The 26,384-nt window shown below is 41.8% G+C and overlaps 2 protein-coding genes and 1 long non-coding RNA gene across 4 annotated transcripts in view; 2 read left to right on the forward strand and 1 right to left on the reverse strand.

Moving 5' to 3' along the window:
• The window catches only part of PDE11A (phosphodiesterase 11A), a 136,569-nt gene extending 114,608 nt beyond the window's left edge, over positions 1 to 21,961 (forward strand). The window contains 2 exon segments of the mRNA XM_056349422.1: positions 2,517 to 2,600; positions 15,911 to 21,961. Coding sequence (XP_056205397.1) covers positions 2,517 to 2,600; positions 15,911 to 16,072 — 246 coding nt within the window. The 3' untranslated portion in view covers positions 16,073 to 21,961.
• Positions 1 to 26,270, reverse strand: LOC130153931 (uncharacterized). 2 transcript variants are annotated; one of them, XR_008823542.1, is made up of 4 exons: positions 25,816 to 26,270; positions 5,527 to 5,650; positions 2,616 to 2,772; positions 1 to 2,208 (listed from the first exon to the last, which is right to left on the reverse strand). It is a non-coding gene; the product is annotated as an uncharacterized LOC130153931 (long non-coding RNA). The 2 variants fall into 2 exon arrangements; XR_008823543.1 differs by lacking the exon at positions 2,616 to 2,772.
• IFT70B (intraflagellar transport 70B) lies at positions 22,255 to 25,010 on the forward strand. Its single transcript, XM_056349421.1, has one exon. The coding sequence runs from the start codon at positions 22,472 to 22,474 to the stop codon at positions 24,470 to 24,472; it is 2,001 nt and encodes a 666-aa protein (XP_056205396.1). The 5' UTR covers positions 22,255 to 22,471; the 3' UTR covers positions 24,473 to 25,010.
• Positions 26,271 to 26,384: the final 114 nt, after the last annotated feature.

Here is a 26,384-nt window from a genome sequence, read left to right on the forward strand (position 1 = left end):
GATGTATCAAATGCTGAAGAGCATTTCTATAGGTATACTACTAAATATATCACTGTGATTGAAAGGATAAATTGGTATTGAGTGGAATATAGGCAGATGGGTATAAAGTGTTAAACAAGAACTAAGAAAAAAGTTTCATAAAGATTTTCATGAACAATTTGAAGAGAAATCTTCATCCAGATTAAATACCTCAAAATGTTGACAAGCTGTTATCTGGAGGCAACATGAGAAGAGTAACAGAATATTCTAAAGAATTTAACTTACAAGCTATTCACATATATGTTTTTTCTTCCAAAAAATAAAAAGACCATTCCAGTGGCTCAGACTTGTTTTCACTTTGATAATACTTGCCCCATGAGCCTGCAGTGATGTAATGGAATCAAAGTTAGAAAGTTTGTAATAAATAATGCTCAGATAAAATAAATGGCTTTTCACTTTGTATACTGACAGAGGTTGGGACACTAATGAATTTCTTCCTTACAGTAGTTCTGTGTGTACATCTCAGAAAAAATAGTAGCTATAGTCCAGTACAAGAGTAATCAGTCAGTCATGGTATTCACAATTCTGAGACCAAATCTAGGCCTGAATAACTGCAAGTACCATTCCAGATAATACAGATTTAAATGCCTTTCCTGCCTTGTATGTAAAATTTGCAAAGTGTTTTTCTCATGCTAATGAAGGAATAAGAATAATACTAGGAAGTAATTTTATGTCAACACACACATTAATGTTACTGTCTTCAAGTAGCAATGAATTCCAATGCAAATGGCCCAGGTCCAGCAACCTTAAGAATTATTTTGAGGTGGTATTACATCTACACCTGGGACATACTGTAGACTTGGTAGAAGAGCAGAGAAAGACAAAAGCCAGAGCTTTCTTCTGGACTCATGTCTTCTGAACATCTGCATCCAACAGCCTAGACAGATGGGAAAGAAGAGTGTATTGCTATAAATATCTTTAGTATTTCCTCCATCACAGGAGCCCTCTCACTCTTCCTTTGGACTCTACAGTCTTGCACCAAGGAATACAGCAATTTGTGGGCCACACATAGGATACTTTGAAGCCATACATCCTGAAAGAAGATTTTCCTCTCTGTTCGGCCCTTCACAATTTCAAAAAAATCCAGTAAACAGATGTATTAAGTGTTTTATGTCGGGAGATAAGGCCAGCAGATAATCACAATGTGAAAAAAATGTTCATCACTTCTAACAGTTGATGGCCGAGAGTCAAAGTCATGCCGAGTTTTACCACATTAATGAGGAATTTTTGAACAAGGTCAAACCTGATGTACTTCATGACATATCACTGTGACAAGCCACCTAGATAGGTATTGCTGCTATTGTTAAATGAGAGTTGTTAAGTCATCAAGATAATGTGATATTCTCTTCTAACTCAAGGGTTTTTTTCTCATGTTGTGCTTATAAAAATCTGAAAATTACAGGATTTTTCAAAATTATTGGAATAGAAAATGCAGAATTTTCCAAAATCAAATCCATGATTCCCATTTAAGATCAGAGAGTCCTTGAAACTTACCTCCTGGTCTTGTTTAGGTACATGGTGTGATACCTGTGTATGTCAGAAAGAGCAAGCTACAAATACGAAGAAATCAACCAGACATTTAATGTAATGTAATATGTGTAGTCCAGAGTTTCTAGAAGGTGGAGAAGGAAAGTAGATTTTCTCAAGAGATGTCAACCTTGAGGAGATGGGCCCAGAGGAAGAACAGACTTTCCACAGAAAAAGACAAAGATTTAAAACTTGGCATACTCAGAGAGTTTTAAAAAAAAAAAAAAAAGCCATTCAGTATCAGTAAATGGTGTGGATGGGCCACTAGAAGGAGGATTAAAATCCTGTAGATGGAAAGCTGATGGAGCCAAGTAATCTCAAGTAGAGATTACTTGAGGAATGGAGGAAACTCAACTCAACAACTCAACGTTCAGACTCTGCAGAACCGGGTTTCTTCCGTCTCCTTTGAGCCTCATTAAACATAGTCTTCAGTCTCTCTAATTTCCTCTGTAGGGCAGTGCAGTGAGCCATGTATTAGGCTGTTTCCAGAGGAACAAATTGGTAACTGCTCCCAAAATGGATCTGTTGATTCCCCACCCTTGGGATTCACAGACAGGGCTGGTTCTGCAGAAAGGGTCTGTAACTGGGAGGGAGGGAGCCAGCCCATATCCATCACTGTTCATTTTGCTGAGCTGGAAAACCCTGTGTGCAAAGGTATCTACTTAACATTTCTACAGAAGGTTTCTTACCAGCTCAGCTCCAACTGTAGTGTATTTATTTTACATCACAGAATTATAAAATCCAAATACATTCAGCCTACAAATTTCAAAACAGAATTGAAAATAAACAGTCTATTTTTCATGCAGACAAAGCAGTAGGAAGACTGCTGCAAATATTGATTATGATTCTGGTTGTGAGAATTTGATCGTAGCTCCAAAGTGCTGGATTATGTGTCTGTAAAATACTCCAGTGTAATAAAGCATGACAGTTTTGTTCCCTTCTCAATTCAGGCCATTTTTGATCGGAACAGGAAAGATGAACTACCCAGGTTGCAGCTTGAGTGGATTGATAGCATCTGCATGCCATTGTATGAGGTAAATTTTACTTACTGCTCCTGTAGAGTCCAGAGAAGATTGTTCTTGCGTCTCCAGGGAAAAAGAGTTAGCTTACAGCCTTGAAGGCTATTTGAACTCTTATCTTTCTTCGACTTTACCAAAAGTCTGAATTCTATGCAGAAAACTGTGGATTCCCTGAAGGTGGTAATATCTGTAAACAATATTACTCTAAGTTATAAAAGCTGATAGGGCACCTGTTTATTTTGTTGGAGACAAACTGATTTTCATCATGGCAAGGTGTGGAGTGCTCTGCAGAGAGGTGCCAGATGGACAGCCTCTTAGGTGCTGCTGTCAGACCTCTGAGTATGTGTGGCCCAAAGGGAAGCTCGAGGCCGACCCTTTGCACTCCCTTCTGGCTCCTTTCCAAACTGTTAAGGAGCACTCTAGGCCAAGCCTTTAAGGTCAGTGACAAATGATTTGTGGTTTAACCTGTGTGCTGTTTAACTTGGAGTTTACTCATTTAATCATGCTCCTACACTGACTGCATGGGTGCTTGATATAAGGTGTATAAGCTCTCAAGTACTACTTTATTAAGGCAGTAGATGAACAGAATAATGCTTCTCTCTTTTTGGATTAAACCAGCTTCAGAATTTGACTTGCATAACATATGCTTCGCCATTTTAACTTTTTCTCTCTTATCTGTATAGAAAGCAGAGCTACACGAGCAGGATGGTAAATGGAAAATAACACTATAGAACTATTTAACCGTCAGTGTAACTGTGTCAGCCAGTCTTCTTCTTACTCACTGAAACCGCGCAGACTGCCTTATGCCACTAAAGACTGCCAGTTTGGCCACTGATACCTGAGAAAACATGGGGATGTTCTCACTAGGCTTTTTTTGGGAACTGCAACATGTCCTCCCTGTTACCTCTGTACCCTAAACTGCCTCACATCTCCAAGCAATGAGCAGGTCAGTGATGATACAAAGCCAAGAGCTGGGAAGCAGGTACCAGCTCCCATGGTAACATTAAACTGATGGACTAGCTTCCATGCACACAAACAAAAATGGATTGGCAGTTCCTTTTCATTTTATAGACCAGATATGTCACCAGTAGCGTGTGAGGCAAGAAGGATGATGTGCTTCCCCTGCCCCTCTGTACCTTGTGGCATCTGAGGCTGCCATGGTGGCAATAATGAAGGGGGTGCCCAGCAGCAAAGGCAGCTCCTGTTGTGTGACATGGACAACATGCGCTTATGTAAACAGCGAGGTGGGCTGCTGCTTTGCCAGTAAATCTTGTCCCTTTCTTAGGTGGGTCTTTGTTGTAATGAAATAAACTAAACCTCCAGCTTCCAAACAATTAAGGCAAAGCAAACACAGAAGAAGAATATAAACCTGTATTTTTAAAATACCAAAATCATTTTGGACAATATGGGGAAAACTGACTTCGGACAAAAAACTCTTGTGGTGTTCCTTTCAATATAATAGTTCATATTGCACTAGAATGCATATTATACCAGAATTCATGATTTGTAATAGCATCTGTAATCCAAAAATGTACAATAAAGCAGGAAGAGCTGATAATCAGCCCATCCTCTGCATGAGAAGACTACATCTGAGCACTAAAGCTCTGGTTAGTTAGCTCCATCTTAGCAGGAGATCTCTGGGGAATATATTCACATCTGATTTCCCTGCTTTCTGCTGTCTTTGCATCATGCTGTGCAGCTATTAGCCTGCTGCTCAACAACTTAAAAAAGAGACACCATCAAACCTGGAAGTCATTGCAGCACCAGCCTTAGGGGTAAACAGAAAACTTGATGTCATAGTATCACGCTGCGGGAGATTCTCTCTTCGCTGTGGAGCCAAGTTTTAATTTTCATATGCAGCTTAATCAAACCTCAATACACATATCACATCAGCAGTGTATTCAGGCATTGTAAATCCCCTGTTTAGGGCCAGCTGAACACTACAACTATGGCTAAGTCCCAGATACTTTTTTTTCTTTCCTGATACAGTCTTTAAAATTCTCGCCATTGTAATACGTTGTGGGGACTGCATGTGGGGAGAGAATGGGTTACATCATTACAAATGCAGCATAAAGAGGCAGAGTGGCAGCTGACAAATTAGTAAAATCTTAGTGGTACTTATATAGCTCACTAGCATAGTGCTTATAAGAACCGTATGTTTGAAATAAGCATTTGACACTTATTTTGATGACAAAATTACATTAAACCATAGAGAACAAAATCAAGGCTTCTGCATATAGGTTTTTTCCATACTAGTGATCAGAAGTCCTGAATCTGTGTGGTTAGATCTTAGTATCCAGAACCCTGAAGGGAACTCTGTGGGGAATGCATGTGTCCACACCGACACAGTTGCTACAGCAGGACCTAATGCTGTGCTCTGAGTTATTTGACACCCACACAGTAGAGAGAGCCCCAGCAACCAGTGAACGCTGGCAACTCCTGTTAAAGTCAGACAGATCAGCGAAGTCCCCTGAAATTCTCTTTGCTCAGAGTAGTTCCCAGGTGTAGGCTATTGGCAGCTGTGGATGTCAGAAACATGCAACAGAGAAGGAACATCACAACCCAGACTTCCAGGAGTGGTCTGACACCACCCAATGCTGCTGACAGTACTATAACAAACCATATCTTCTCCACAGTTAAAGCGTAGGAGCTAGGCTACATACCGGAGTGCCCATGAGGAATGTTTCATTCTTAAAACAGTATATAAACTTTGCAGAGCATTTTAGGGAGTTACAGCCTTCTAGCCTTTTTATTTTTTTTCTCCATTCTGAAACATTCTTTGGGGAAATTTGGTTCTACCTCCTCCTTACACATCTGCTCTGCTCTCTGCATTTCCTTAAAGTAGCTCAAGACAACTCACTGTGAGGTGCAGCTCCTATTCCAAGTAAAGGATAGTGAGTCTTCCTTTACTGGGAAATGTGTATCACATCCCTCTGCTTACCTGGCTGGAACTGTTTCCTGATTGGCCTCTTTCTGTCGGAAGGTTTACGTTTACGAGTGACAGCAAATCGTTGAGATCTGTGCTGCTTCCATTAGCAATCCTGTTTGACTGCCCCTTGGAATGCCTGCCAACCCAGAAGAAAAAAGGTCAAAGATATACAAAACGTGCTACATCATAAGCAAATGTGGAGCTTGAAGCTGAATATAGATATATAATGATAGCTGGGTATATATAAAAAAAAACATCCAGGAATTATGCACAGCTATATTTCCCATATCCAAGTGTCTAAATCCAAAACTTTTCTACGTTTGCTCTGTAAGCCTGACTGCTCTCGGCACAAGGCAAGCCATGACTCTGCTCCCTTGCTCTCTCCCACATCTGCCGCTCAATGTGGGAATCAAGCCACCTCCAATTTCAAAATACCTTAGTAATCAAATCTGTTTCCCTCACGCTGGCGATCAAAGGTTTGTGAGGATAAAACCTTCCCAATTTTTTGTTCATTGCTTTTTATTACACTTGGGACATTATAATTTTATTGAATTTACTTTTTTTGTTACTGTAGTGATCACTGATCAGAGTATTTTTATGTGACAGTGGAGTTTTTGCCTTGAGTAGCTGAACAGCCATCCATTTACTCTGAAGCTCTGATTTTAGGGGCTTTAGTTACGCTTTACTGCATCACACTTGCTCTTCATTCAAAAATGCCAGCAAGAAAAGCATTCATCAGTAGAGATGAGAAACAAGCTTATTAGAATAATAATTTATAAGGAAAAATGCATTTTTTTGAACTGTAGAGCATTTCAAATCTACTAATGCAGCTTCAGCATGAAGTAATCATCCCCTTTCTTTGTTAGAATGTTCTATAAAGGGGAAGCATATGCAATTAAAGCAGAAAATCTAAGACATCCCAATGAAAATAAAGCACCGTGGCTTCACTGACAGCTGTGTTCACCACACAGAGTATTCTGTACCTATTTGAACGTACATGTTTGTGTAACCAGAAACAGAATTTTTTGATCATGAAGAAATTACCTCTCTGACCCTCCAGTACAGAGATGCTAAGAGGTTCAACACAGACAGACTTCTGTCCTGAACTTCACGGTTTGCATATACCTAAGGCAGAATCAGCCACAGATTCTTCCCAACTCAGATTAGATTTCTCTGTGGGGAGCAGACAGAATGGGAAAGTGAAGATCTTACTCTTTTTAATCATTATTTTTCTCACAAATAACATCAAAGCTTCAGCAATTCACGTCAAACAAAAGATGCTAACAGAAGCCCAGCTCTGTTCACAGCATTGTTAGGCAGAGACAGTAACACTATGAATAGCAGGGCCAAAGGCCATGCACTCTGCTTCTGGGCAGATAAATACATAGTCAGGTAGTCAGTGACAATGACAGCAGCTATTTAAATTTAAGGGAGATGGCTTTGTGGAAGATAAAGAAGCTCATGGCTTTTACAACTTATGCGTGCCTGAGATTGCCCTGCTCACCTCTACCTTGGTGCTCCATTGAACTGCTCCATTTTAGTGCTATTTTTAGTGCTATTCAAGATTTTCTTGGGTATTGAGAGCTTTAAACATATAATAGTATCTACAGAAGTGAATTTGCATTACTCCATCCAGGATTCTAGGGGGAATCTGGGAAGAGTAGAAACATTTATGTTTGGCCTAGCAAGTACTTTAAATATTTTGAATGGAATGTGGAGGGACAAAGTCCTTCTTTATCATGCTGTTTGACGTACTTAGAAAGAAATCTAATCACTCTACAACTCCAAGAGTTCTAATATGCCTGTCTTCCTACAGAAGACAATGTCTGGCCTTGTAGTTAAATCTATCATTAGATTTCTGTCTTTAGATACAATGAGGTAGCTGCAAAAGCATCTATTCTGCTCATAAACATACATGAAATGCACAGGGTATCATAAATGGTAGAGCCCCTACAAAGCATAGAAAAAATACACAGAAATCTCCAACAATCATGGCTACCTCTGTGCTTTTAATTTCTCTGGTTCAAGAGTTGCCTTTGATACATGACTTGGAAGTGCCTATGCACGAACAGTGATTTTTTTTTTTCCCCACAAGTGTATTATGTAGTTACAATTACAAAGCAGGAGATTAACCTTTTAATATTCCTTTGCAGAGAAGGAGGAAAAGGTATGCTTTAAGAATCGTGCTTATACTGCTATGTCCTGACACAGCCTTTCCTCGGTTACTGCTTCTACCCCCCTTCCCTCATTGCTTCAACTACAATTTTATATGAGGAAATATTGTAGAAGAAATTCGGGGTCTGGACCACTCCTCTAGAAGTCCTTTTCCAGAACAAAATGTGTGCGATAGTCCTCACTCAGGCAAGAGTCGCTGGACGCAGCCAAAACAATTACTTTTTGTTTCAGATATTTCTGTCCTCTCTATACAGTCAGAATTTAAAAAACTCTTTAAATTATTTAATAAGGAAGAGTTTAGCTGTATGAACATTTTGGAAATGGCTTGCTGTACCCACCACTCACCCATATCTGGGACTGTTGGTACAAAAGTCAGAGCACTGCTGTTCTATTTTTAAGTTTGCATCTAGTCAGGGGGCAGGGATAGCACTAGGCAGTGAGCAATATATAGACATTCCCTGAAATACATTCAGAAGTTATTAAATGTTTTAAAAAAAGAAAAATGGAACCAGGCATAAGCTATTCAGAAAAATGTGTTCATAGGAAGCAATTTGATCAGCTCTGTGTGATTCTCATTGAAATCAGCTTTTCCTTTGTAGCATGTTGAAGGAAGAACATGATAACTTTCAACAGATCCTAAAGAATACCATAAAGATGTACACTTTTGGCAGGGCTTATTTCTGACATTGGATTTGGATACAGAGTCAGAGATAATGCATCTATGTTTCCTGGGACTGCCTGGCTGACAAGGATTAGTAAGGCAGATAGGCTCAGGATGCAGCATGTGAGACACCATGGACAGAGGCTGCACAGACTGGCAGATCAAATTAGTCTCACTTTCTGTTGAAATCCAGGGGGTAATATTATCCAAGAAAGAGCAGGTGCGACACATTCTGCTGTGTTTGTAAGACATTTGCTTCAGAGGAAACTTAATCAGGCCAAATGCTAGTGCTGAGGGGAGTCGGTAGCTAAGGATTACATTAGGAATAAGGGCTTGTCCCAGAGAAAGGAGATTTTGGCACTGCAGAAGGATCTTTCCGTAACCTTGAAATAGGAAGTCAACTAGTTCAGCACTTTTGTTGCCTTGTTGCTTGTCTACTGATTAATCTAAACGAGGCCACCTAGGATGAATTCTTTTGAACTTGAAGACTCTGATACTATGACTGTATTACAGCTTCCAGTAACGGAATAAGCATCAGTGAACTGTTTTCTGCCACTTTTGTATTAACAGAGAGAAAAGGTGAAGAAGACTTTTACAAGAAAGAAAAACTAGGAAAAGAAGAAAAAATGCTTTTATTTGCAATTCCCTTCTAAGTCAGTCACTATTTCACAGTGTAACATGAAAAGACATAGTTCTGGTGGTTTCAGAGCATCACAAACATGTTTTTTTACAATGGGGACAAAGATCTCGATCCTCTTTTTCTGTTTCTTGAGAGCAGGGAAGGATTCATTTTGCTTTTGGAAATTAACAGAATATTATTTTTGCTGGAATTTTTGTAATTCAGGAAGATTATTGTTGAAGCATTGTATTACTATCAGCAGTTTTAAGAATTTACAAGTTTTCCCAAATTGCTTTAAAAGAAGAGATAGCAGATAGCAGAAACAAGTACTTTTTCCTCTTCAAACGAGTACTTCAACTTACTTCTCAGATAGTCATGCCAAAAAGGTCTCAACTGAAAGGGCAAGCCATCAACAGAGATGCATGGGAGAAGATAGAAAAAACATTATTTGCCATTGACTTTAGTGAAGCTAAGCTTCACTCAAGGCTTTCAGCCTGATTTGCGAGAAAAAGCGAATAATTCATAATACTACGATTTCTGTTGCTGTCTTATTTAGAATTATCTGCCCAATGTGTTGCGAAGGACATGCAGTCATGTATGGAAATGTATATAAAGATCTGAGGAAGTAGACTGAAAAGTTGGCAGATAAGGTGGAAGAGACAGCCAATAGAGGGAACTCAAATCGTACAGCAAATCTGAAAGAAGATAAATGGATAATTTAACAGCCATTCAGTTTTCAAGAAAGACAAAGCACAAACTACATTGCATCAGAAAAGGAGTAGAAATGATGATGGATGAAACGTTTCAAGTAAGTGTTTAACACAACAGAATCACAGTTGCCTGCAGAATTCCCAGCTGAGGGCAAATTCAAAGAACTAAATAAGCATATGAGACTGATACGGTTTGAAGAGTTTTTCAAAATCTATTTAATAGCAAAGCAGAAGACATTGATCAGCTGCTTGGTTAAAATGTTGAAGGAAAAGAGTTAGAAACGTTCTGTCTCTCACATGCTTTAGACATAGACTCAAAACCATAAACAGCAGAGCCAAATAAGAAATTGTTTATGAAGTAATAACTCTTCCTCTTCTGAGCAAACCCTTGGTCTTATGAAATTATTATGAGCAAATGAATCATTTGCAACTATAGCAACACATCAGTTGAGCTACTTCAGTAGGTACCCAGTCCTTCAGTATTGCTCTCCCTTTGATGGCATAGCACGCTTGATATTGGTCAGAGCACATTTGGCTACCAGAAGCTCTACATATTTTCCTTCCTGAAGTACCTGACACATTTTACCAGTGGAGGATCTTGCTTTATAATCATCCCTCTACAGTGTGTGTGTTTACTTACAAAGGAGTGCAGCATTACTCTTGCTAGTGTACCATCACCAGAAAGAAGCACGATGCTAATTCATAGTAGAAGATCTGAACACCTGTTTGTGTATTAGATCCCTTTCCAGGCTCAACTGGCTTCCTTCTGCACTGCTAACAATTTCTACAGAGAAGCTAAAAGAAACTCCTGTTTTCTATCAGGGAAGTTAGTAGTACATTCATTTAATCTAATCACATTTTTAGGCATCAGAAAAAAATTCCCTGGCAGAAATGCACAAGTAATGCACTGATGCATTATGTACTTGACGACCTGGACCTCTCCTCAGTAAGCCCTAGAAGGAATACACAGTCTCCTTCAACAATGGTGTATTGCCATAATATATTTTCCATACACTCAGCCCCCTCACAAATACAGTATTTTTTTCTGGAACATAATGATTAAACATGGCCCTGAATCAGTAGGGCAAATAATTAATCCATATACACACATAGTCAGAGACTGACACAAGTTAATCCCTATATCTTCTCTGTATTGCTTTATCTTCTGTATTCTACCTATAGACAGTAGAATTTTAGCAGTCTTTTTGGTTTTAGTACACAGGTATATATACAGCAATACTTTTGGGTTTTCAAAACAACTTCCATCAAGCAATTGTATTATGAAGACCAAATCTGTGGATGACTGCAGTACAGGTTCCCTTTTATCTGAACTAATCTGAAGTTCAAGGACTTTCAGATAGATGGCTCACCTTTGGCCTGTCTATTCTCACGTGAAAGCCACTTCAGCAAAACTCAGGAGTCCAATTCAGCTTTGCTGTAACTGGTCACGACTCCCCTGACTTCAGCAATGCTTCATATGCTTACACCAGGTCTGAATTTATCCCTACGGCTTCTCGGTCACTAGTCCTCCCTTCCAACTCAGAAACTACCTACATAATAAAAGTGATTCATTAGAAACCACTGGGTTCCAAAGTAGAGTGAACACTGAGACCTATAACTTTTTGATATGTGCTCAGTCATAAAAATGAATTTATATGGTCTTATTCCATAAACTCACTTTACAAATATTAGACCCGCAACCATACTTCCATGAGCTGTAATCTTGTCAAAGCTCATAAGTTAAGCAAGGTCAAAATTGGTCAATATTTGGATGAGAATCTCCAGGGGCAGAAGTATACACTCTGGAGGTCCTGCAGTGTTTGTAAGTTAGCCCATACTGTGCTCCTCTTTAAAAGGATTTGGCATTAGAATACAGCAAAATGTATTTGCTTTAGCTGTACTTTAGACTCTGGCCGCATCTGTGCTCTCTCTCAGCTGTTTCAGCTAAGATGCTTTCCCAGAGATTAAAGTGATACAGCTGATAAAGTCTTCTCCCCCACCACCACCCTTCAACCCAGGAGACAGATCTATCAACAGATGCCTCCACTGCTACCTACCACACTCTCCCTGAAGAGACTTGCTTTATCTAGCAAAATATACCTAAGAAATACCTCTCTATACCCAAGAAAAAACACACTTCCCTCCTTACCTTCTCCCATAAATGGCTTCCTCAGAGGATCTCATGCTCTCCCCCTTTTGAGCTCTTCCTTCAGGCAGCCCTGCACCTCTCCCAGGTGCACACAATATATTGTTAATTGTACCGGAGGAGCTTATATGTAAGAGGAGCTACACCTTGTGAAAGTATGCTGTGGGCAGAACAATACGGAGTCACAGAAGACACCTAAATAATTGGGGGTGGTAGGAAGAAGTCAGTGCTACACAGTAATTTTCTGAACAACACCTTAGTCACCCATCTGAGGTAATATATGGATACAGAAGGGAACTGCAAACCTGCCTGGCTTTTCCTAATGCGGGAGCATGCAGCTGCCAGCGTAACTGCTTTTCCAGCACGTTTTATCACTCTGCTGTTAACAACAGCTTTTACAGTAAGGGGGATACAATGGGAAAGGTCACCAATCCTGTACCAATTGCCGTGTACCAAGGCAGCTGCATTGCAGTGGAAGGACTGCAAGTGGGCATCATCGAGGTCCCGGGCAGAGAGACGGGAACTCTCCCAGGCAGGGGTTCCGTCACCGCTGTGCACGGCTCACTGCCTGCAGCTCACTGCCTGCCTGCTGCGCCAAGGAGGGGCAAGGAAAAGGGGCATTTCTGGACCTAAGAGTTTACGTGGCTGTATCCCGTGTCAGACAGCTGTTGAAGACCAAGCTCCTTCCTTCTAAAGCAAATAATAAATTGGGCGTTAAGAAGCTGGATACCAAATTAGAGATCACTAGCAAAGCTGTTCATTAGAGGCATGCATCAAAAATAGTGGCATGGAGGAGCAGTACATCAAGGGGTTCTCATGCAATAAAATGGAAAGTAAAAAGTGCAGCCAGGAGGTAGAAAACCCTGACTAGGCTACAGCCAAATAAACTTAAATAGCTCTGGGAATAAATTGGTGGTTTAATCCGGATCAGGAACAGGTGCTATGAATGTAATTCAGTAAATGGTAGAGAGCCTGCCAGAAGGGAGAGAAATGTGTTGGTTTCGAGATAATTTCCCAGAAGCTTCATAAAAGAAAATTGATTACTGGAGTTTAATAATTAAAACAGGGCCAGATATATAGTAATCAAATGAGTTTTTAATTACATCTCAAGCAGAAATAAAATCCAATTTGTGTACTTTGTATCAGAAGAGTCCTACTGAAATGCTTTGGTAGCTTGGAAAAAATAAAATAAAAGCTAATTTCCATAGGAATTATAGTAGTTGATTTAATTAAAAGCCTAGATCAGAATGAGAGAGCCCCAAAGTGAAAGAATACTAAACACAGAAGCAGTGGTTTAAACACCAAATCAATGTCTGAATAAAGACATTTTATAGACCAAGTGCAAAATCTGCACTGTCAAGAATCCCTATCTAAATTACTGTGTAAGAAAATAAAGTTTCTTAAAATTACACTATATATTTTGTGAGTATTTCATTGAATTAATTGTTTGTGCTTTAGTAAAAATGAGTATCAAAGACATGGTTTATTCTTTCTTAAATACTCCTTTATTTCATCAAAGTTAATGTTATTAGTTAACCATTCTTGTAATTTATCTGATAACCTCTGTGCCCCTGGGTTATTAGACTGTAATATGCACTTAGGTATATATTTGTAAGAAATATACGGACTTAAAATGTGTCTACAGCTAACTGTGAGTTAGAGTGATTGCCACAGAACTGTGTGGGTACTTCTTGAATCCATTCTCAATTTACCTGGTCTTCTGGTCTCTGCTGTAGTTAACGCAAAGCTAATTGATTCAAGCACGCTCAGTCCTCCTGGCACTGTACGTGAGAGGGCTGTCTCCTACCATAAGAGCATGGCATATGCCTAGGCCTGGAGGGACAGGCACAGCAGTAGGTCATGCCCAGACCTTTGGATTTGTTAGCTGGCACTAGGACTGAAAGCATCACGGTCTTGGGGTCAGTCTTGGCAAAAAAACTGCACAGAATGGACACAAACATAGCCGAGAGCTGCACAGCCACGCTGAGTTAGTCTACTGTCCCAATGAGCTCCTTCTCCTTCTCCTATGTTGCCTGTGAGAGGTATAGGTTGCTGGTATAGCACTTAGGACAGGATACTAGATTTTGGGCTTACAGATCCCGGGGCTGACGAGGTGTGAGTGCACAATGCCATCTTTGTGCTTAGAGATGTTTGACATATGCTGATTTTTAAACACGAGTTTAAACACCGATTATTTTTTTTTTTACATCTAAAGCTTATATTGGAAAAATACTTCACAGAAACTTTTTCAAGATTTAAGAAATACCATCAAGCTTAACTGCCAGGGGATGGATACTGGCTTTGCACAGAAAGGATCTGATAAGTTGCTGTCAAGAGTTGAGTATCTAATGTGCTGCCTCTAGGCACAGAGTTGGCAATGATAATGCAGATGCTAATGATAACAGCAGTGAGCTTTTCAGGTATTTTCAGGTGTTGCTAATGTATTACTGACCCTCTGTTTCGGACTCCGCTAAATCAGGTTTGAGGAATACACAGTGGTCTGAAATAAAGAGCTAAAAATGGGGAACTCTGAGGCACAGTGATGGGAATGTTACAAATCCACGTCCATTCTATCAAATGAATGGCTATCACAAGCAAACAATACTGTATGTGGCAGAGACTGCAGTAAACTCTGTCTCTTACCCCAGGCCCAAGGTTGCAAAATTATCTGCCCAGTCTCTGCTGTATTCTAAAGAAATAGTTTCAAGCAGATTTGCTTCAAGTTCCACTCAAACCAGCTTCTTACTCATGGCGTGATTTTTCAAAAGTGCTGAGCCTTCATATTTCCTACTGAAGTCAACTGAAATTGCAAGTTTTCAGCACATCTTAAAATCAGGCCATTAACCCTTAATTATCATATAATAGCTCAATTAAAAATCTACCAAGACTTACTTCAGTAGCTAACCAAGCTCCCATGGCTTGCAGACTAGCTATAAAAAAATCTAATTCTTTAGTGGTGTCTGGGCTCTGGGGACCAATAAAGTGGTTGCTGTTAACCCTGCTATTTAAAGCAAATCATGGAAATTATCAACTGCAAAGGTACCTGCTTCCCCTTTCTTTTCCTTATAATTCTGTGCACTTCTAGAAGAACAACCTTTTCTGTCTTCTTTTATTATTTTTTATCTTGCACTAACCCTGTATTTCAAATTACAAATACATATAGTTTCCATGCTATCAGAGAAAGCATGACACCCAACTTTCAGCAAAACCTATTTTTTGCTAATCAAAAAAAGCAGAAAAAGAATAATACTCCTCTGTGTTGAAAGGGCACGTTACATGACCGCTTGGGAGGTAGCTGGTTAACCCTTTTTTCACACCCAGGTTCTGCTGTTACTGAGGTTCTGTGTCTCTTCAGTGTAGGCACAAAGCCTACTGAAGCACTTGTGGTCTTTCCTTATAAGCATTTGATACTAAAGGGGAAAGTGAAATTAACTTCTTACAAAGGTGTGCAGGAATCATATAATTTTGAGGCTGATTCAAAGCTGGCTGAAACCAGATAAAAGATTTTTACTGGCTTCTATGAACTTTGGACTGGGTATGTAGAAAAGAGGTGATTTCAGTGTAACCTAAAAAGAAAACACTTCTTTTTCTTTCATTTTGAGCATACAAAAATGGATATTTTTTTTGCCAGCTTTGGAAAGCACAGTGCTGTTATTGATAGGAAATAAGAATCTAGCACTGGAGAGAATCTGAGGGTTATTTCAGCTTTGTCCAGCTTGTCATCCAACCACTGGATGTCCTGCTTATAGATGCCAGCACTTAGGGGATGCCTCAAAAGGACTGTCTTTAAGGATTACAAGGCTAAAGTAGTTGAGCAGCAACTCTGCCACATTATGTGTGCTTTTTCACATTTTTGGTGGCTTACTTAAAAGCTCAGGTAAAACAAGCGAGATCGATACAGAGATCTCAATGGAACAATAAGCTTTACCTAGACAGAAATTTACAGCTGGCTGTGAGGAGGGTGGAGGCATGGCACAGATTAAAACTCTTGGTATCCTGTTACTCCCTGGACTGTCCATCAAAGGAGTGGACATACCAGCAATATTTTTTCTCTCATCCTCTTATTTTTCTTAATCTTCTTCTAGTGTCTAGTGAAGCTGAACGTGAAACTGAAGCCTATGCTGGACTCCGTGGCAGTAAATAGAGGTAAATGGGAGGAGCTGCACCAAAAAAGGCTTCCTTCTCAGGCAGCATCCTCGTCCTCCTTTTCCTCTAGCTTTCCCATGTCTCTCAAAGACATAAATTAAGCCTGCAAATGTCAGTGTTGCTTTACGATAAGAGCTGTCTGAAAGGTTTTCATAAGCTTAAGCCCACCATTTTTTCAAGAAATGCTTTCACAGACATGCTTAATTGATTGGATATTATCTTGATGGCGGCATAGTTTGCTTTTACTGGGAGGCTTAGTGGGACTGAAAGAAAGGCCTCTGGTGAGATTGCGCTGGTATCTGGAGCGACACGGAAGACTTAGCACAAGAAGCATTCATTCAGCTGCACTACATTTCAACTGCTGCTGTAAAAATCTGTAAAGCTGACAACAGACTGAAATATAAGAACTTACAGCTTAATGAAATTAATAATACAGAGTAAAACCGGGATGCAAGCTGGTCAAATCATATGCAAGGAGCTGCAGGAAAACAGAATAGTATGTAATTACATTGTTGTTTTGCATCTCTTCAGTACATGTTATGAATCAATTATGCCTGCTTTTGTGATGTTCCTGTCTCACTCTTCCCTCCTCTTTTATGCCTGAACATTCTGAAAAGCCTGCTTTGTATTCTAAAGAAGTATTTTTTTACAACAAAGCTTCTTAGTGATTGATCAGGGCCTTTAGAATTGCCTACCTTTGCTACATTTAAAAACAAACTTTATTATCTTTAAAAACACCAACCTGTCCCTGCTTCCCTAGGAAATTCATATTAACAGTGCAGTAAATTTCTCAGCAAGGGGAAGTTTGCATAAAGGCAAAATATTGCATTGTAATTTTAGAGGGTTTTTTTTCTTTTAAAAAAAGCTCTTTTAACATATTCATTTTTTTAAAAATTACTGTGTCCTGTAAGGAAAAGACTAATGGGCTTTAATGAAAGTAGAATACAAATAAAAAAAGAAATCTGTTGCCTTGTGCTTCAGGTTTATATTACATTGAAAAGTGGACCATGGATAAGACTTCCTAATATAATTTCCAGTTGAAATTAATATTTTGAAGTGGTGGAGAGGAAGAATATCATCATACCAGACCAACTACCTCTTACTTCTCTTGCAGTTCTTTCAGTACAATTTGAGATGCTATTATGGCTAGCACAGCCAGCACTAGTCAAGACTCACATGCAGACGTCTGTAGAGGTGTTCATAAAAATCTAATCAAACATGATAGGTCACAAAACCAAATGCATCTGTTTCTGTGTGATGATGCTGGTATTACCTGGAAGTTGGTCTCTTTCCATTAGTGCAAAGATCACTAGCATAGCAAAACTATGATCTATGATTTGAGAGTGCTTTCTCTGCTGCATGACCGGTCACAAGAGAAGTCATGTTGCAGTGCTTACGGGTTCCCATTCATAGGGGAAAAAAGCCTTTGTACTCCATGACAAATGGGATTCTAAATATAGGGCTGTCTGGCAGCAGAAATTAAAGCTGAATTCAGCTTAGTTTTACACCTGTGCCAAACTCCATTTACTTTAGTGGAATTACCTTGAACTGGCACCAACTTAATGGAAATCAGAATCTAGCCCAGCTGACCAGATGCTAAAAAGAGCTTTCCTCCTTTCTAAGAAAAATGAGTCGTTAGCGCCTTTGAAAAGCTGACTACATCTGTCTGACAATCAAACAGAAACAACAAATCTGCTGATCACTTAAAAAAAACCCACAACAAAACAAAAACACTCTGTACCACTGATCATGTGTGGAAGAGAATAGCTGGAAATTTCAGTACCATTGCAAGCCAATCTGTTAGTACACAACTGAACCACATCACTTTCTCTAGCAGAAAGAAGCAGGGAAGGAGCAGAAACACAGACTGCACAGCAGTGAATACATGCACCAAATGGTAATGTTTCTGCTATTATTTTACCACTTCTTTCCTCCCTGAATAAAGACAGATGCAGGATAGTAAGCAGGAAGCTTTGTAAGCCATACAAAACTTACAGCATGTACTTTATGGGAGAAACGGTACTAGGAACTGACATAGTACTGCTGGCAGGTACACACAGCTTTCCTGAATGTTGGTATTGCATATTGCTAAGTATAACGTAATTTATAGCGCATACCCTACAGCTTCCCCCAAGGTTGAGTCTCCCCTTATTTCCTCTCCTTTTTATTGGCTTCAGTGCGCTGTTGCCCATAGCAACACCCACTGGCAGGGACGGGGATTCAGCACCACCGCAACCTGACATACAGCTGAAGCTCTAACAATGTCAACCATCAATCAAGTGACTGTTTGTAATTGCCTCCATCTATTTCTCCTGTCTTTCGGTATCTTTGCTATTGTGGGTCAAAATTCAGAAACTGCTGACTAATGTTATGGTTCTGTTCCTCCATCACAAGGAAGAAAATGAGAGAGCACGGCTAGATCTTTATCAAATTGTTCTCGGGCAAAATGAAGCAACCCCACTGAAACCAGAGGGGCACAGTAGTGCATCTCAGAACAGCATTTGGTCTCTGAAAGTGATAGCTCAATCTTAAAAAAACCCAACGAACCAAAAATCTTATACTTTTTTTAACACTTAGCTTAGGAATCAGCAAGAGACTTGCATTTTTGAGAGAAAAAGATTTTTTTGTGGATGCGTGCAGTAAAGAAACATACTCCAAGTTTCTTATATTTTAAGATGGTGGAAAACTTTATAGCTAGTGCTTACAAGCTAGATGTAATTTACAGAAATTTGGTATAATGTACAAAAATTGTATATGCTTTTCCTTATTTCTGACAGGGAAACATTTTCCCAGTACTTGTCAGTTTTGCCAAATTCTTCCAAGATGTGTACAGGAAACATGACTCTGTATGTTATTAAATTGACGTTCCCATGTCTTTTACTTGTTTCCCTGCCCACTGCACAAGGAGAGATCAAAAGCCATTGAAACATAAAACACAGGTCCACAAGAGGAGAGAACAAATCAGAGGGCATGTGGAGAAGAGGGCAGAGACATTGTTACCCAGGACAGTGCTAGCTAGTAAACTGCTGCTTGGCCTTTCCCTTGAGATGCCCAACACATCTGGTCTGCCTCAGCAAGACAAGTCATCGCTTATTTGCCCCAGCTGGTAGTGGAAATTTGGCCTTGGATGAGGGTTCTAGCATTTACAATTGCAGCGCTACGATGTAGTGAGCATGTGGAGCACCCGTAGGGTCACTGAGGCTTCATTCTCCTCCCAAAGGTGCTTCAAGCTCGTTGAACAGCAATGCCTTTTTCCTAGGTGTTCTACTGACTAGTGCTAACCTCAGTCTTGAGTTTCGTCAGGTTTCTTGTCTCACAAATTAGGGGCTGTGAGGTCTCACAGGAGCCAGCCAACAGCCCTCACCTTATCAGCAGAAAATATCAGCAGAAGACCTGGGTCTTCATCCCCATCCTCAACGACAGTTCAGGCCACGCAGTAATCCCACTTAGTATTCCTACCCATGAGGCCGCTTAGCAAAATCAACCCTTCTGCACACACAAAAAATATCAAAAAATAAAAACAAATAAAAAGGCATAAATGCCCTAGCATTGCATAGTGTAATCAGGAAAGAGCCTGACATTCAAATCCTGCTTGATTTGGAGCAGGCTTTTGAACTGCAGGTGCACCTTCCTCACCAGCCTGTGAGGAGTCACAAGGCTGGGCTTGTCACCTGCCCTCCTGCTGAAGCCCCCTACTTGTGCTCAGCAAGGAGATGGGACACCTGCTAGGTACAGCCCCAATTTCTGCTTCACTCCTGGGAGATGCACAGAGCAGACAGGCTTTGGTGGCAGAGCTCAGGACTTCTGGATTAAGCTCTGGATAAAATCTTTCTGGATTAAAGTGCTCCCCTGCAACATGACACTGTGACCCCACTGGAAAACCAAACACTGTCCAAGGCAAGGAACACCTCAGGTAGAGGCTCTGCTGTTGTTCAGACAGAAGGGTTTCCCACCTCCCAAGTTGGAACGAGACATCCAACGCGTGTCTTTGGCCATAATTCAAGCAGTAAAATCAAGACAGTTTCCCCTAAAAGTGCCCCACCATTTTGCCTTTCTGCCAGCCTGGGACCTACAGACAAAACAGAACAGCTTCATAGCGTGACTGAGATACAGACATCTGCCTCTCTTTGCTCCTGCTCCAAAGCAAAATCATGCTTACAAGGTTAGGCAGCTCACAGAAGTTTAAACTGGATGCCTCACCTGGCAGTTGGACAGTGAACTCCCCATGCATCTCTGTCACAGCCAGCCCCTACTATTTGCAGGGCCAGAGATCTTGCTTAGAAGGTCATTAGTACGCTTTTTGCCCTGCAGACAATAATGGCAGAGTAGATGAGTATGTTTCATTTTAGCTCAGGTATTCCTTCAGATGGTGTCCTTGGTACAGCAGCTGCATTTTTCTAGACTGGTGACCTTGCTAATTGATCCTTCTTATAGTGCACTGCAATCTCATAATGTGCCTGTAGTTATCAACAAAGCCAATAATAATATTCACAAACTACTTTTTGAAAACTGCAACCAGCAGTGCCTAACATCATTTGTAATATTTAGACAAATCAATCACAGTGGAAAAACAGGAGAGTTTCAGTCTACAGGCCGAATACTTACATTCCCTTCATAAAAACAAAGAGTCTCGGTTACTAATACATCATGTATGCATTTGAGTAAAATTTTAGAACAGGTTTATTTCAAGGTTATGTAAAACATAACAGACCTTCCAATGCTTAGAGTGTTCTGAGCAGGAAAACATAGACCAAGAAGGTTCTTTATTAGTTTTGTCAGAGAAATGGAAGATTTTAAGAGTAAAATCATGTGAATGGGTTCTAACGTAACAATGAGGTGGGAGGTATAAATCTGCTGAAATTAGACACTCCAGTGATTTCCATCATTTGAATGTGCCAGTACTGGAATACATACTGTATATTGCTTGTTACCTTTTCTTTCTTGGATTACTTTGTATTTAATTACCAATTTACAAGCATGTTAGCCACTGCATCTTACAGTTTTGTGGGGAATACCATTATAAGCACTGAACCTTTGCCTATGGGAAACAACTGCCACATGCACAGAAATACTGTGTGTATGTTCTAATGCAAGTGAATCCTACATAGTTTCAAAATGTGTAACTTCAGACTTCTGCATCCTTTTCGCACTTTAAGACCATTACCCTCATTGTTTTGCTTTAGTAGATCAAACAATGCTGATGCAGCTTTTTAAAGCATGTTTTTGAAATTAACAACTTGGTTTTATTGATCTCTCTAAAAAAAATATATTAAATAATTTTAATGGTTTGCTGTGATTTTTAAAAAAAGTATTTTTCTTTGAAAGTACCTTGTTGGGATGAATCAGAGCTGTATCAATTGATTACTGAACCACACAAACAGAGGACCAGGAAAACACAGGCAACCGAATGGCCAGATACAATCACTGAAACATGATCTTGCAGCACGTCGCTGGGAGCAAACCAAACTTCACTGGGTACACTTGGCATTAATCTGGAATGACTAGGAACCAAGTCTGGCTGGCAACTCTAACAGCACTATTTACAGAAATTATAGTTTGTGATCCTGGCTGTATCATTGTTCAGTAGAAATACTGGGGGGGGGGGGGATACCCTCCAAAGAACAATTATGTTTTGAAATAGTTTCAGAGAAGTTAGAAATAATTTTGATTTTTTTAAAGCTGCAGGAAAGCTGGTGTACCGTACTAAGGTACAAACATCTGTCCTTCCATCACCCATAACGAACTTTGGATCTCAGTAGGCTGGGAAGGGAATGTTTCACATTCAAGAAGCCCAAGACATCAATAAAATACTTAACAGCCTGTGTCCTAGAACTGTACGTTTATCTTGGGGCCTGCTTTTGGAGTGCCACTTACTGCATAACCAAACATTCAGCGTAACATAGCACATAGCACATAACACAGCACTCAGAAGTAAACCAAAGGGAGCTGAATTTGATTTCACACTTTCCAGCCTCGCGAAATACTGAAACGGGACGCACAGGAGCCGGAGCCCTGAGCCGGTCTGGAATCGTCACTAAATGGCCCGTCTCACTGCCCGGGACGTGAAACACAACAGGGAACAGAAAATGGCCGGCGCACGCGGCTCCCCGCCGGGCCCCAGCTCCCCCTGCGCGGCCGCCGCCCCGCCCCTCCGCGCGTGGCGCCGCGGCAGGCCGCCTGGGGGCGGAGGGCGGGGAGAGCGGAGAGGCGCCAGGAGGGGTCGCACCGCGCCCGGCGCCCGCCCCCGAGCCCGCTCCCCGCTCCCCGGCCGTGAGGTGGCGGGGCCCGCAAACGGACGCCTCAGCGGCGGGCACCACAGCTCCCGCCGTGCCCCGCGGCCAGCCGCCCGCCGCGCCGCCCGCGAAGCGGCCGCTTCCGCTTCCGGCGTAGCGGCCGGGCGCGTGGGGCGTACTTCCGCTCCGGCGCCACCCGTTGCCACGGCAGCAAGGGGCCCGGCTTCCGCTTCCGCCCCGGCGGCAGCCGTTGCCGTGGCAGCGGCGATGGAGGCCGCGCCGGTGCCCGACGGGCAGTACACGGCCGCGGTCTACGGGCTGATCGGCGGCGGGCGGTGCGGGGAGGCGGTGGCGCTGCTGAGCCGCGAGCTGCAGAAGAGCAGCCGCTCGCGGGCAGGGCTCTCCCTGCTGGGCTACTGCCACTACCAGCTGCAGGACTTCGCGGCGGCGGCCGAGTGCTACGAGCAGCTGGTGGCGCTGCACCCCGAGCTGGACGCGTACCGGCTGTACCTGGCGCAGGCCCTCTACAAGGCCGGGCTCTACGCCGAGGCCCTGCGGGCCGCCAGCCCGCTGCTGGACCTGCCCGCCTACCAGGGCCGGGCCCTGCGCCTCCAGGCCGCGATCCACTATGCCCAGGGCGACCTCCCGGCGGCCAAGAGCCTGGTGGAGGAGGCGCTGGCCGCCGCCGCAGACGGCGGCCCCGGAGCGGCCGAGGACCCCTCGGAGAGGGCCGACGCCGAGATCAACCTGGGCTGCCTGCTGTACCGGCAGGGGCGGCACGAAGAGGCCAGCGGCAAGTTTGCCGGCGCCATGCAAGTGTTGGGTTACTACCCTGAGCTGTCCTACAACATGGCGCTGTGCTGCTACGCGGCCAAGCAGTATGCCCCTGCCCTCAAGCACATCTCCGACATCATAGAGCGCGGCATCCACCAGCACCCAGAGCTCAGCGTGGGCATGACCACGGAGGGCATTGATGTGCGCAGCGTAGGCAACACTCTGCTCCTGCACCGCACGGCCCTGGTGGAGGCTTTCAACCTCAAGGCGGCCATTGAGTACCAGCTGCACAACCTGAAAGCGGCCCAGGAGGCACTCACAGATATGCCGCCAAGGGCTGAAGAGGAGTTGGACCCAGTCACGCTGCACAACCAAGCGCTAATGAACATGGACAGCCAGCCCACTGAAGGGTTTGAGAAACTGCAGTTTCTTCTGCTGCAGAACCCCTGTCCACCAGAAACTTTTGGAAACCTGCTGCTTCTCTATTGCAAGCATCAGTACTACGATCTGGCAGCTGATGTGCTGGCAGAGAATGCCCATCTGACCTATAAACTGCTCACACCTTACTTGTACAACTTCTTGGACGCCATTATTACTTGTCAAACTGCCCCTGAGGAGGCTTTTCACAAGCTAGATGATTCAGCAGGGACAATGACTGAGCAGCTGAGAAGGCTCACGAAGCAGGTACAGGATGCTAGGCAAAACTGGGATGATGAAGCTGTAAAAAAGGCAGTTAATGAGTATGATGAGACTCTGGATAAATATGTGCCTGTCTTGATGGCCCAGGCAAAGATCTACTGGGACATGAAGAACTACACAATGGTAGAAAAGATTTTCCGCAAATCAGTGGAGTTCTGTAACGAACACGAGGTGTGGAAGCTCAATGTGGCTCACGTACTCTTCATGCAAGAGAACAAGTATAAAGAAGCTATTAGCTTCTATGAGCCGATAGTTAAAAAGCACTATGACAACATTCTCCATGTTAGTGCCATTGTGTTAGCTAACCTCTGTGTCTCCTACATCCTGACAAGCCAGAATGAAGACGCAGAGGAACTGATGAGGAAGATTGAGAAGGGGGAAGAGCAGTTGTCCTATGATAATCCTGATAAAAATGTCTACCATCTTTGCATTGTCAATCTAGTCATTGGTACCCTCTACTGCGTGAAGGGAAACTATGATTTTGGTATTTCAAGGGTCATTAAAAGCCTGGAGCCGTATAACAAAAAACTGAGCACTGATACGTGGTATTACGCCAAACGGTGTTTCCTATCCTTGCTGGAGAACATGTCCAAGCACATGATCATGCTACGAGACAGTGTTATTCAAGAATGCATTCAGTTTCTGAAGCAATGTGAGCTGTATGGAAGAAACATCCCAGCTGTCATTGAGCAACCCCTTGAAGAGAAGAGGATTCACAGTGGAAAAAATACTGTTACCTATGAAGCCAGGCTTTTGAGGGCGCTGATGTATAAGATTATTGGGTGGGCTGCATAAATGGTGTTCCTGTACAGTAGAAATGAGAAATTTGTGTCTGTTCTTTTCTTATGCTTGTGAGGTTATGCTTGCCCTGCTAGTCCATACTGGCATGTGTTTTTCTTGATTGCTTACCTTTAAAGATTTTGTCCTATATTTTAACAACATTCAGTGGAAAATACAGTATTTGTATGAAATTAACCTGCACCAAATAACTAGGAGCATCCTCAGCAATCTGTCATGTTAAATACACCTTAAGGTATGTTGACCAAGAACTTCATTACAGAAATACCATAGGGTTTTCACCTGTAAAACATTTTATCCTTCTGAAATTTTGACCGAGTTTCTTTTCATTAGTTGACAGTTGAAAATAATTTGTTACTCATCTCTTCTAGCACAGAAATTGAAGAAACAGAGTTAATTCCCTAATTTCTGCCTGTGTCTGAAATTTTTCTTCTGTTTTTTCCAAGCTATTTTTAATATGCTACAGACCATGTTGATAGTACATCTAAACATAAAAAATAGCTTTGTAATAAAGTATCAGTCCTACAAACATTAACATTGCCTTTTGCTAACTCAGTAATAATGCATGAATGTTCTGGCAAATTGTATAACTAATACAGGGATCAGGAATATATTCCAAGAATGATATATGAGGAGGATATATTAGGATGGTACCTCGGTTTAGGTCTACCCTTGTAGTAAAGTTCATTATGAATGGACATAAATGGCTTCAGAGACACTGCTCAGTACTGCCCCTCAGCATCTGCGACCCCCAGAGTCCCTGTGCCTGTGCCACCTAAGCGGCAGCTGTTGCCCTCCAGACCTGTTTGGTAAGGTGCTTACTTAACAACATAGTCCTCCATTTGCAGCCTGGCCTGCTCCTTTAACCCCAATACCATTCTTAGAATATACCAGTCTATGGTAAGAGACCTTGTGAATGTAAAATTGTATTATTTTCCATATTTCTCAAAAAATCATGTGACTTCCATTTCATGCAAGGCTTGCAACTTCTATGCTTACATGGAAAAAGTTCACTTCTCAGTTTCCTCCTTGTAATACTGTTCCTGCATCTCTTAACACCTCTCTGAAACCTTGTTTATCTGCTTAATTCATTTACTTGGCATCTCCATCACACTGGCATCAGGCAATGCATTTTCTCCACAACCTTTCCATACGTTTTCAACCCTATTACATGTTTCACAGCTAAGTGAGGCCAAAATACCTTTCAGTGGTTTTATGAAGTTGGGTTCTGTGCCCTGTGGCTGCTCTCCTTTTTGTGTATTCTGCCTTCTGAAGCAATGCGTGACCTGAAGTTTTTTAAATAAGGATCAAAGATCTGTGGCTTTAACTCATTTGCTTACCTTTCATACTGGTTCCCTGAAGAGCTGTCAAGGGGAAAGTTTCTAATTGGGCTGCATGTCCCTCAAAATCCAGTTTCTATGCTGTGGTTTACCTGGAAAGAAACAGGACACCATTTTTGAAGGCTGCTCTATTATAAAGCAATAGAATGCTTAATCCTTCCACAGAGTTAGTGGATATAGGGACTGAGCAGGTCTGCAACCATTTCAACATACAGGAAGTCAACTCTGCTTATCTGCTGGGACAGAAACCTGTCAGGGCCAAGCATATCTGTAGCTAAAAGAAACGGCTGTGGGTTAGGTAATGTTACAGTTAACCCAAAGCTTCCTGTAACAGTAAAGTAAAATCAAATTTAACAGTGTCCAGAATGGGAAAATATTCTAGAGAGGCTAGAGAGCAGGCAGGAGGTGTGGCAAGGTGTCCTAGAGAGGCCTCCATAGCTTATTACTAGTCTGTAAAGCCCCCGATTATGGTGATATTAAATATTTGCCACAACTGCTTCCCCACGAGGAGGAAACCCATGATTTCAAATTTTGTTTACCTCCATGAAGCACAGCAGCAGGCTGCAAAG

This window comes from Falco biarmicus, chromosome 8, assembly GCF_023638135.1.
Source record: "Falco biarmicus isolate bFalBia1 chromosome 8, bFalBia1.pri, whole genome shotgun sequence".
NCBI lineage: Eukaryota > Metazoa > Chordata > Aves > Falconiformes > Falconidae > Falco > Falco biarmicus.

Excerpts from the sequence above, each read along its gene's own strand:
- IFT70B (XM_056349421.1), top strand. The coding sequence starts at position 22,472 with ATGGAGGCCGCGCCGGTGCCCGACGGGCAGTACACGGCCGCGGTCTAC.